This window comes from Loxodonta africana, chromosome 10, assembly GCF_030014295.1.
Source record: "Loxodonta africana isolate mLoxAfr1 chromosome 10, mLoxAfr1.hap2, whole genome shotgun sequence".
NCBI lineage: Eukaryota > Metazoa > Chordata > Mammalia > Proboscidea > Elephantidae > Loxodonta > Loxodonta africana.
In genome coordinates this window covers 24,977,990-24,990,436 of record NC_087351.1, presented here as the reverse complement: position 1 = coordinate 24,990,436, position 12,447 = coordinate 24,977,990, and the positions used below count along the sequence as shown (strand labels likewise).

General features: G+C 36.5%; 1 protein-coding gene across 1 annotated transcript; it reads left to right on the top strand.

The window, feature by feature from the left end:
• Positions 1-106: 106 nt before the first annotated feature.
• LOC100653913 (olfactory receptor 4Q2) lies at positions 107-1,537 on the top strand. Its single transcript, XM_003423527.3, has one exon. It carries the CDS (start codon positions 247-249, stop codon positions 1,186-1,188), a length of 942 nt encoding a protein of 313 aa, XP_003423575.1. The 5' UTR covers positions 107-246; the 3' UTR covers positions 1,189-1,537.
• Positions 1,538-12,447: the final 10,910 nt, after the last annotated feature.

Genomic DNA, 12,447 nt, shown 5'->3' with positions numbered 1-12,447 from the left:
GTGGCTTCATGCTCCAAAGCATCTTAGCCCACTTCATCAATGAGTCAAGGCTGGAACTCATTGGAAAGCATATATATCAGCTAAGGATGAAATAATTTCTCTTATGTAATCAATCTGCATACATCCTAGAGAAAATATATCTCTTTTGCTATGAGCAGATTCTTGAATTTGGCGTGAAATATGTCCTTCCTTTTTAATGTTACTAATTCCAGATTTTTTTTTTTCCCTTAGGGGGAGCCAGGTCAAATGGATGAAAACCAGACAGAATTTGTGAGAGAATTTGTCCTAGCAGGCTTCTCCCAGACACCAGCTATAGAGGCAGGGCTCTTCGTATTATTTCTCTTCTTCTATGTGTCCACTTGGGTGGGCAATGTCCTCATCATGCTCACAGTGGCCTCTGATAACTGCCTGAATTCATCACCCATGTATTTCCTTCTTGGCAATCTCTCTTTCCTGGATCTCTGTTATTCAACTGTAACTACTCCTAAGCTTCTGGCTGACTTCCTTGAAAATGAAAAGCTCATTACCTATGACCAATGCATTGTGCAACTCTTCTTCCTTCATTTTGTAGGGGCAGCTGAAATGTTCCTGCTCACGGTGATGGCCTATGATCGCTATGTTGCGATTTGTCGCCCCCTGCACTATACCACCGTCATGAGTCGAAGGTTATGCTGTTTTTTGGTAGCTGCTTCCTGGACTGGGGGATTTGTGCACTCCATTGTTCAGACAATTCTCACTAACCATCTGCCTTTTTGTGGGCCAAACCAGGTGGACAACTTCTTTTGTGATGTTCCTCCTGTCATCAAACTTGCCTGTGCAGACACCTTTGTCATTGAATTACTAATGGTGTCTAACAGTGGGTTGATCTCTACCAGCTCCTTTGTGGTTCTGATTTCTTCTTATACCACTATCCTGGTCAAGATTCGATCCAAGGAGGGGAGACAAAAGGCACTCTCCACCTGTGCCTCCCATCTCATGGTGGTAACACTCTTTTTTGGACCCTGTATTTTCATCTACGCTCGGCCTTTTTCCACTTTCTCTGTGGACAAGTTGGTGTCTGTGCTCTACAATGTTGTTACCCCCATGCTGAATCCACTCATCTACACACTACGGAACAAAAATGTCAAATCAGCCATGTGGAAGCTGTGGGACAGGAGTGGACTTACTACGAAAAAACAAGAGACATAAGAAGTTAAGGGAGTTTTTTGAAGGTAGAGAACCTGAGGTTGGAATAATGACTTTTGAATAGTCATTTGAATGACTAAAGAATTAGGAGATGGTAGGCTAGTTTTATTTTCTTTTATTAAATAATAATCATAGTTCTAGCTACATGATTTAAATGTGAATTATAACTTAGAAAAAGTTCTGTCAAACCAAATTATTCTGTCTTCAGCTTTCTTTTATTTTTTGAAGTAAATCTGCTTACTATTTTTTCTATCCATTTGTGTTCGTCCATGGTATCCATTCATCTGACCAAGTTTTATTCCATTCAGTTTGCCATTGCATACTGTACAAACCACTCTTTCGAGCTCTCATGTCATCTTCTTCTCTACCTTGACATAGGTTCTATTTTTTTTATCAGTTGCATCTTATTCTAACTAAATGTTTGCAGTTAATTGATAAGGAATTTACATGTATTTCTTACTGTCGTAAATATTTAAAGAGATATCAGTTAAACGAATTAGAATTCATTAGATTTAAATGACTGCCTGACAATAAACAAATGAGATATATTAGCTTTCTCACGTCACCACAATACTCACTCACCATCCAATAGTGTAAATGAGAGAGCAATTTACTGATAGTTTGAGTTCAAACTTACCTCATTGAATGGCAAACCAAGTGTATCTGGACAAATCATTTTAATTATTGAACCCCTAATTTTCCCATTTGTAGCATACAAGTGCCCACCTCTTAGTGCTGTTGTGAGGACTAAAAATGACAATAAATGTGAGTGGGTCTATCTTGGTTCCTGGTTCATAACAGGGTTCACCAATCATTTTTTCATTAAAATAGCTTTTTTAGTAACAGTAAGATGCAGGTGGTAAAATTCTAAATTACTTAATTTGCCTTAATGCAACAACAGTCTGATCTACTGCTGTTTGTTTTTGAAGGATGTTGTAAAGCGTGCAGAAATAGGCTCATGACATTTTTACTTCTATCAGTTATTGGGGATAGGTTATGTTACTGTCACCATCATCATCAAAGAACAGCTCACTGACATAGGTTCTATGCTTAGAGTTAAACTAATTCATAGGTCTGGTTACTGCTTATTGAGATTTTATAATCAAAGATAAGAACACTAAATTGACATTCAAGGTTAGAATATATTAGTCCCAAATAAAATGTAAATTTAATATACAAATGGGCTATGAAGTATTTTCATATTTATAACTTTTCTAGTCAGTGGATAATAGAAGCAATTTCAATACCTAATTTGTACAGCAAACAGGCACAGAAGGTAGGAATGTTTGGAAAATTCCTCAAAGGCTGAGATTGTATCTTTACCATCTTTATATTCCTAATATCTACTAAAAAGTCCAACTTGTTGAATGAATAAAGCAGGCTTTAAGATCTTTGATCAATACAGTAATGATTGTTGTTGTTGTTAGTTGCCATCAAGTTGATTTCAACTCATACTGACCTTATATATGACAGGACCTTACACCATCTTCGTGATCGTTGTTATGTTTGAGTCTATTGTTTTGTCCACTGTGTTAATCCCTCTCACTGAAGGCCTCCCTTGCTTTCATTGCACCTCCACTTTACCAATCACGATGTAATTTTCTAGGAATTGGGAGTTAATTATTAGGGAGGAGATGTTGAAGAGCTGTTTACCTTTACCATACTGGAAATATAACTTGTAAATTGGAAATAGTTTTTCAGTGAAACATAGGAAACTATTTGAGAGGTTTTACAGAAGCAAGAATTGACCAAGCCCTTTTATATAACTCTGAAACCCTATATAGACACCGGAACACTTTTGGATATGCCACCACATTTATCAGATAAATCAGATGGTATTTCAATATTGAGCTTCTAATCAAGTAATGCATTTCATAGTACATGCACCTATAGATCGTATTACTTCATCTATAAAGAATTCACTTTGTAATCAGAGAGGTCTATATCTGAATTCTCAGTCTGTATTTGAACATTACTACTAACGGATGAGGTAGTTGAGGTTTAAACTTGAACAGAATTGTGGCAATTAATCGTACAGATATAATCTAGTTGATTTTGCAAGAGATTAATATAGAGTCTATCTATGCTTCCAGAATTTCCCACTAATCAAAAATACCTAGAAAAAGTGATACTTAGGAATTAAATAACTATTTACAATTTTGGAGTAGGACATGACCAAAACCACGCAAAATAAAGCCACAATTCTTAGCATGTGTATAATAAAAAGAAAATATTCTACAGAATAAATTAGAATACATGTCTAAATAAGGCGTTCTAGAAATTCTCAAGGAAATACCCATATTGAAGAGTATTTCTTTGTGTGTAAGTAAATTCTCAGAATTTATTAACCACACTAGCAATTTGAATTGTGTTTATTCTTTCCAAAGGCTATTTTCATTTACAATGTAACATCAAATGCTGTAAGAAAAGAACAAATTTATATTAAGAATACTGAGACACAAAGTTAAGGACTTTATATGGTAACCAACACATATATTATACATTTAATCTTTAATCCAATATCTAATACTCCTATTTAAATAAAATATGTAGACTTCAGGTTTAAAAAAAAAATTCCACCAGTTTGATACTATTAGTCAAATAGGCCGCTTTATAATGAACTCAAAAACAACACCTAAAATCATATTCACTTAGCACAAGAAAGGTTTACTTTTCTTTTTAACTTTATTGTGCTTTAGGTGAAAGTTTACAGTGCAAATCAGTTTCTCATTCAAAAATTGATACATAAAATATTTTGTGACATTGGTTGCAATCCCCATAATGTGACAGCAGTCTTCCCCTTTCCACCCCAGATTCCCTGTGTCCATACATCCAGTTTTCCTGTCCCTTCCTGTCATCTTCCTTTTGGGCAGGAGTTGCCCAACTGGTCTTGTGTATTTGATTGAACTAAGAGGCACGTTCCTCATGTGTGTTTTTGTTATTGTTTGTTGTATAGGTCTGTCTAATCTTTGTCTGAAAAGTGAGCTGTGGAGTGGTTTCAGTCCTGAGTTAGCAGAGCATCCAGGGGCCATAGTCTCAGGAGTCCCTCCGGTCTTTGTCAGACCACTAAGTCCGATTTATTTGTGTGAATTTTCATTTTATTGTCCTTTTTTTCTCCCACTCTGTCCAGGACTCTTTACTGTGATTTTTGTCAGAGCAGTTGGTGATGGTACTCGGGCATCGCATACTTCCTCTGGGCTCAGGCTGGTGGAGGCTGTGGTTCACATGATCCTTTTGTCCTTTGGGCTAATATTTTCCTTGTATCTTTGATTTTCTTCATTCTTCTTTACTCTGGGCAAGATGGTACCAATAGATGTGTCTTAGATGGCCGCTCGAAAGCTTTTAAGATCCCAGACTCTACTCACCAAAGTAGGATGTTGTATATTTTCTTTATAAGCTATGTCAGTTGACCTAGATGTCTCCTGAAGCCATAGTTCTGAGCCCCCTTCCCCGACAACTAAGTCCATCAAGGTGTTTGGATGTGGCTGGGAAACTTCTATAAGCTTTGCCTTGGTCAAGTTGTGCTGACTTCCCCTGTATCTGTGTTGTCTTCGCCTACACCAAAGTTGATGCTTTCTAATATCTAGCTAGTGATGTGCCCTGCATACCCTTCCCTCGTAACCATCAAAGATTGTTTTTTGTGTGTGTGAAAACCTTTTCTTGAGTTTTTACGATAGTGGTCTCATACAATATTTGTCTTTTTGTGATTGGCTTATTTCTCTCAGTATAATGCCCTCCAGGCTCATTCATGTTGTGAGATGTTTCACAGATTCATCATTGTTCTTTATTGTTGCATAGTGTTTTATTGTGTGTATGTATCATTGTTTATTTATCCATTCATCTATTGATAGCACTTAGGTTGTTTCCATTTTTCTGCTATTGTGAATAATGTTGCAATAAACATGGATGTGCATACATCTATTTATGTGATGACTCTTATTTCTCTAGGATATATTCCTAGGAATGGGATTGCTGGATCATGTGATATTTCTATTTCTAGCTTTTAAAGGAGATGCTACATCATTTTTCATAGAGGTTCCAGTATTTTACATTTCCACCAGCAATACATAAGAGTTCAAATCTCCCCACACCCTCTCGAACTTTTATTATTTTCAGATATTTTAGTAGTGCCAGTTTTGTTGGGCTTAGATTGAATGTCATTGTAGTTTTGACTTGCAATTCTTTAATGGCTAATGATCTCAAGCATTTCTTCCTGTGTCTCTTAGCCGCCTGAATGTCTTCTTTGGTGCAGTGTCTTACAGATGTACATTCAGTTATGCCAGCACCTTTGTTAAAGAGACTGTCTTTTCCCTACTTAATGGACTCTGGCCCTTTGTCAAATATCAGCTGCCCATAGGTGGATGGATTTATGTCTGGGTCATCAATTCTGTCCCATTGGTCTATGTGTCTGTCCTTGTACCAGTACCAGGCTGTTTTGACTACTGTGGCAGTATAGTAGATTCTAGGATCAGGTAGTGTGAGGCCTCCCGCTTTGTTCTTCAATAATGCTTTACTTATCCAGGTCCTCTTTCATTTCCATATAAAGTTGTTGATTAGTTTCTCCATCTCATTAAAAAATGCCTTTGGAATTCGTATTGGTATGCATTTAATCTGTAGATCACCTTGGGTAGTGTTGACATTTTCACAGTGTTGAGCCTTCCTTTCCATGAGCATGGCATGTTTTTCCATTTATGTTGGTCTCTTGTTTTCCATGCAGTAGTGTTTTGTAATTTTCTTTGTATAGGTCTTTTACATCCCTGATTAGATTTATTACAAAGTATTTTATCTTTTTCGGAGCTATTGTGAATGGTATTAATTTCCTGATAGTCTTTTCTAAGTTCTCTCTGTTGGTTCTGAGGAATCCAACTTACATTTTTATGTTAATCTTGCATCCTTCTGCTTTGCTGAAAACTTCTATTAGTTCCAGTAGCTTTCTTGTAGATTGTTTGAAGTTTTCTATGTATAGATTGAATAACATCATCTTCGTATAGGGATAGTTTTATCCTTCATTCCCAATTTGGATACCCTTTATTTCTTTTTCTTTCCTTATTGCTCTAGCTGGGACTTCCATCCCAGTGTTGAATAAAGGTGATGATAAAGGGCATCCTTGTCTGTTTCCCATTCTCAGGAGAGAATGTTTTCCATCTCCCTGCATTGAGAATGATGTTGGCTGTTGGTTTTTTGTATAAACACACTTTATTATATTGAGGAATTTCTCTTCTATTTTGCTAAGAGTTTTTTATCAGGAGTGGGTGTTGGGCTTTATCAAATGCATTTTCTGCATCAATTGAGATGATCATGTGATTCTTTTGTTTTATTTCTGAGGTGGATTATGTTAATTCATTTTCTAATATTGAACTGTTCTTGCATACCTGGTATGCAAGCCACTTGGTCATGATATATTATTTTTTTGATATACTGTTGAATTATATTGGCTAGAATTTTGTCAAGAATTTTTGCATCTATATTCTTGAGGGACATTGGCCTATAGTTTTCTTTTTAAGCAGTGTCTTTACCTGGCTTTGGTATCAGGGTTAAGCTGGCTTCATAGAATGAATTCAGGTGTATTACTTCCTTTTCTGTGCTTTTAAATAGTTTGAGTAGTATGTCAGCTCTTCTCTGAATGTTTGGTAGAATTCTCCAGTGAAGCTTTCCTGTCTGGGCCAAAGTTTTTTTTTTTTTGTTGGGAGTTTTTTTTTTTTTTTTTAATGACCTCTTCAATCTCTTCTTTTGTTATGTATCTGTTTATTTTTTCTGCCTCAATTTGTGTTAGTTTAGGTGGTAGAGTGCTTCTAGAAATTTGTCCATTTCCTTTAGGTTTTGAAATTTTTTGGAGTGCAATTGTTCCTAGTATTCTGATTCTTTTTATTTCAGTTGGCTCTCTTGTGATATCACTTCTTTCATTTTTCTTTCTGGTTATTTGCTTCCTCTGCTGTTTTTCTTTTATCGACTTGTCTAATAGTTTATAGATTTTGTTGGTCCTTTCAGAGAACCAACTTCTGGTCTTCTTGATTCTTTCTATTGTTTTTCTGTTCTCTATTTCATTTATTTCTGCTCTAATCTTTATTGTTTCCTTTCTTCTGGTGACTGTAAGCTTCTTTTGCTGCTTTCTATTTGTTAGAGTTGTAGAGTTAATATTTTGATTTTGGTACTTTCTTCTTTTTTGATGTGGGTGTTTATTGCTATAAATTGACCTCTAAGCACTGCTTTTACTTTGTGTCCCAAAGTTTTTGGTAAGATTTGTTTTCATTCTCATTTGACTCTATGATTTTTTTTTTTTATTCTATCCTTTATTTCTTCTATTACCCAGTGGTTTCTAAGCCAGATAGTGTTCACTTTCCATGTATTTGATTTCTTTTTCCCCTTACTATTCCTGTTATTATGGAAACACTGGTGGTGTAGTGGTTAAGTGCTACAGCTGATAACCAAAAGGCTGACAGTTCAAATCCACCAGGCGCTCCTCAGAAACTCTATGGGGCAGTTCTACTCTGTCTTATAGGATTACTATGAGTCAGAATCAACTTGACAGCAATGGGTATTCCTGTTATTGATTTCTACTTTTATGGCATTGTGATCAGAGATGGTGATTTGCATTATTTCTATGTTTTGGATTTTGTTTAGGCTTGCTTTGTGGCTTAAAATGTGGTGTGTTCTGGAGAATGTCCCATGAGTGTTGGAGAAGAATGTATACTTTGCCTCTGTTGGGTGGAGTGTTCTATACATGTCTGTGATGCCGAGTGGGTTAATTGTGGCATTTAGATCTCCTGTATCTTTTATTGAATTTCTTTCTGGATATTCTGTCAATCACCAAGTGTTGTGCTGAAGTTTCCTATATTATTGTGTAACTGTCTATTTCCTGTTTCAATGCCATTAGAGTTTGTTTTATGTATTTTGGAGCCCTGTCATTGGGTGAATATATATTTATTATTTTTATGTTCTCATGGTATACTGACCCTTTAATCTTATATAGTGTTCTTCCTTATCATTTATGGCGGATTTTGCTTTAAAGTCTATTTTTCAGAGACTAATATTGCTACACCTGCTCTTTTTTGGTTATTGTTTGCTTGAAATACTTTTTTCCATCCTTTAAGTTTTAGTTTGTTTATGTCTTTGTGTTTTCAGGTGTGTTTCTTTTACATAGCATATAAATGGATCATGTTTTATAATCCATTTGGCCACTCTCTGTCTCTTTACTGGTGCATTTAAGTCACTTATATTCAGCGTAATTATTGATAGGTGTCTGTTTACTGCTGTTATTTTGTTGTGGTGTGTTTTGAGTGTGTGTGTGTGTTTGTGTGGTGTTGACTGTTTCTTTGTTCCACTTAATTTTCTGTGCTTTCTTTTTGTTTATGAATTTTCTTTTCATTTCTTTATTTTTTATTTTGTGCTTACTGAGTCTTTATGTTTTTTTTTGTTGTTGGTTTTTGATGAGTAGAAATCATTAGTTTCATTGTGGTTACCTTGGTTTTTGCCTGTATTTTCCTAACTTTAAATCTGTTTTTTTATTTCTTGATGTTGCCTTGATTTCCTGTCCATTAGAAGGTTTATAACTACACTATTTATTCACTCTTTTTTGTTTTGACATTTTTGTTGTTTACATATTGGTGTCTCTGGTTCCCTATTTTCAGTCTTTTTGCTTTGTTTTATTTTTGAGAATTCCACATCTGGGTTGTTATCTGGTTGATTTTTTTTTATGTTCTAGTCTTGGATTATTGTCTGGTGTTGTTGGTTCTTTACCTGGATGACTCCCTTAATTTTTCTTGTAATTTTGGCCTGGTTTTTACATTTTCCCTTAATTTTCGTTTATCTGGAAATGACCTAATTTCACCATCATATTTGAGAGAGAATTTTGCTGAATATATATTTCTGGGTTGGCAATTTTTTCCTTTAATGCTTTATATATGTAATCCTGTTGTTTTCTTGGCTGCATAGTTTCTTCTGATTAATAACAGCTTAGTCTTATTGGTTCTCCTTTGCATGTGACTTTGCGTTTTTCCCTAGCTGCTCTCAAGATTCTTCAAGGTGGGTGTGCTCCTCAGACCCACAGACCTTCAGCACAGGGTTGGGGGCTGAACTGTGCATGGTGAATGGGGTTTGTGCAGTTAACTTTCTTAGGGCATGAAGTACTCCTGACTGACTCCATCCGTGAGTGCAGAGTCACTCCTGCTTGTTTGCACCAGGTGGAGTGAGTTTTGGCTGGGAATGCTGCTTGCTTTTCTCAGTGTGGCACACTGTGCAGGGATGGCCAGCAGGGCACTGGCACAGATAACTGGAGGGGGCAGAATACACTGCAAGTCCATGCATCCCCTGTGCCAGTGGCTGGGTGAAGGGGCAGGTGTGCCAGACCAGGCCACAAGCTACTGGCTTAGGGGATGTTGTAGTATCAAATGCCACAGGTCTGCAGCTGCTAAAAGTGGGAGAAGGGGATGGGCAAGGAGAGTGGGAGTGCTCCTCAGGCCATGGGCCCCTCATGCCTGGGGGGTAGGCTGTGTGGGTGGTGTCTGGGGTGCCTGAACTTAATCTTTGCAAGACTCTGAGTTGCACGCAGAGTCGCTCACATTTAGCTGCTGAAGATGAAGGGGGCTTCAGCTGGGAATGCTGACCAGGTGTCCCAGTATGGCTACGCTGTGCTGACTTGGCCAGCAAGGCACTATCAGGAGTGATTGGAGTGGGTGGAGGACATTGAAAATCCATGGAACCCCAGTGCTAGTGGCAGATGTGCTTAAACCCTGGCTCTTGGCTTAGGGTGTGGGGGGCTAGGAATGATGCTGGGCTGGTGTCAAAAGTAGGGAGAGGGGACAGGTGAGGAGGTTTATTTTTAATTCATATCATAAAACTAATGTGGGCTACAGGTCAACTGGTTTCTGTTTATTGTAGTCATTAATAGATCTACACTGATGAAGGTGCAACTATTGCAAAAAATTCTAATATTGATGGTGTTGAGGAAAAGGGATGTGGTAAATCTTAACAGTAGCTAATGAATCTTACTCTCATATTTCATTGACCAATGGAATACCACCAATATATTCAATGTTTGAGTAAAATATAAAAATTTATTTAAAAATATAATTATTCAAGGCAGTCAGCAGACTTACAAAATGTGCATAGAATATGATTTATTTATTAAATTTATTCTTAAAATCCTTTCCACAAAGAAAACCCATTTTAGTGAATTCTTCGAACTTAAGGAAGAAATAACACCCAATTTGCACAAACTCTCCCCATAAATAAAAAATAGAGAACAATTTTAATTATTTTTATGTCACCAGCATGTCTTTAATTTCACAATTCAATAAAGATGTTATAATAAACGAGACTTACAGAACAATCTCACAAAAATGAACATGAACATAAAAACATATGGACATTCATGTGAACATTAATGCAGTAATCCTTAGCAAGATATTAACAAATTGAATCCACTGGCCAATTTATATTATCCAAGATATCTATGTAAGGTTAAATTAAGATTTTTAAATTAATTAATGTGATTCACAACATTTACATATTGATAAATGCAGAAAAATTTTATATAATTCAACACAGATTCGGCTAAAAACATTTTGAAAGGTATTAATAATAGGAAATCTTATTCTGTTGTTGTTGTTAGGTGGTATTAAGTCATTTCTGACCATAGTGACCCCACGCACAATAAAATGAGCACTGCCTGGTCCTGTGCCATCCTCAAAATCATTGTTATGTTTGAGCCCATTGTTGCAGCCACTCTGTCAGCCCATCTTGTCAAGGGTCTTCCTCCTCTTCTTCTCTGACCCTCTACTTTACCAAGCATGATGTTCTTCACTACGGAATGGCCCCTTGATAACATGTCCAAAGAACATGAGACAAAGTCTCACCATCTTCGCTTCCAAGGAACACTCTGGCTGCACTTCTTACAAGACAGACTTGTTTCTGGCATCCACGGTGCATTCAATATTCTTTGGCAACATCATAATTCAAAGGCAACAATCCTTCCTTGGTCTTCCTTATTCACTGTCCACCTTTTAGGTATACATGAGGTGATTAAAAATATCGTGGCTTGGGTCAGGCACACCTTAGTCCTCAAAGTGATATCTTTTCTTTTCAACATTTTAAAGAGGTCTTATGCAGCAGATTTTCCCCATGCAATAAGTTGTTTGATTTCTTGACTGATGCTTCCATGGGCATTGATGGTGGATCCAACTAAAATGAAATCCTTGACAACTTCAGTGTTTTCTCCATTTATTGTGATGTTCCTTATTGGTCTAGTTGCGAGGATTTTTGTTTTCCAACAGGTGTAATCCATATGGAAGGCTATAATCTTTCATCTTCATCTGGAAGTGCTTAAGGCCCTCTTCACTTTCAGCAAGGAAGGTTGTGTCATCTGCATATAGAAGGTTGTAAATGAGTCTACCACCAATCCTGATGCCATGTTCTTCTTCATATAGTCCAGCTTCTCAGATTATTTATTCAGCATACAGATTGAATAAGTATGGTGAAAGGATACAACTCTGACACACACCTAGCCTGATTTTAAGCCGTGCAGTATCCCCTTGTTCTGCTCGAACAACTGCCTCTTGGCCTATGTACAGGTTCCGCATGGGTACAATTAAGTGCTCCAGAATTTCCATTCTTTGCAATATTATCCATAATTTTTTTTGATCCACACAGTTGAATGCTTTCACATAGCCAATAAAACACAGGTAAATATCTTTCTGGTATTCTCTGCTTTCAGCAAAGATCCATCTGACATCAGCAATTATGTCCCTTGTTCCACATCCTCTTCTGAATTCAGTTTGAATTTCTGGAAGTTCCCTGTTTTATAGTACTGCAACCATTTTTGAGTTACCTTCAATAAAATTTTATTTGCCTGTGCTATTAATAATGTTGTTCAATAATTTCCACATTTTATTGGATCACCTTTCTTTGGAATTGGCACAAATACAGATCTCTTCCAAATGGTTGGCCAAATAGCTGTCTTCCAAATTTCTATTAATAATAGAGAATCTTATACTAGGGAATACTTAATCTAATAAAGAGTATCTGCAAAAATACCTAAAACAAATATTATGTTTACTGATGAAATACTGAAAACTTTCACCTCAAGACTATTAGACAAGAATACATGGTACAGTCACTTCAATTCAGTATTTTTCTGGGCACCTATTTGCAAATACACAAAATGATATAAAAATTGGAAAGGAAGGCTTAAGCACTCATTAGTCACAGATGACACTATATATAGAAACTTCAAAGAAAAGTAAGTAAATTAAAATTAATAATTAC

What these genes read in the sequence shown, in the direction of transcription:
- LOC100653913 (XM_003423527.3), top strand. Translation starts at nt 247, where the DNA reads ATGGATGAAAACCAGACAGAATTTGTGAGAGAATTTGTCCTAGCAGGC.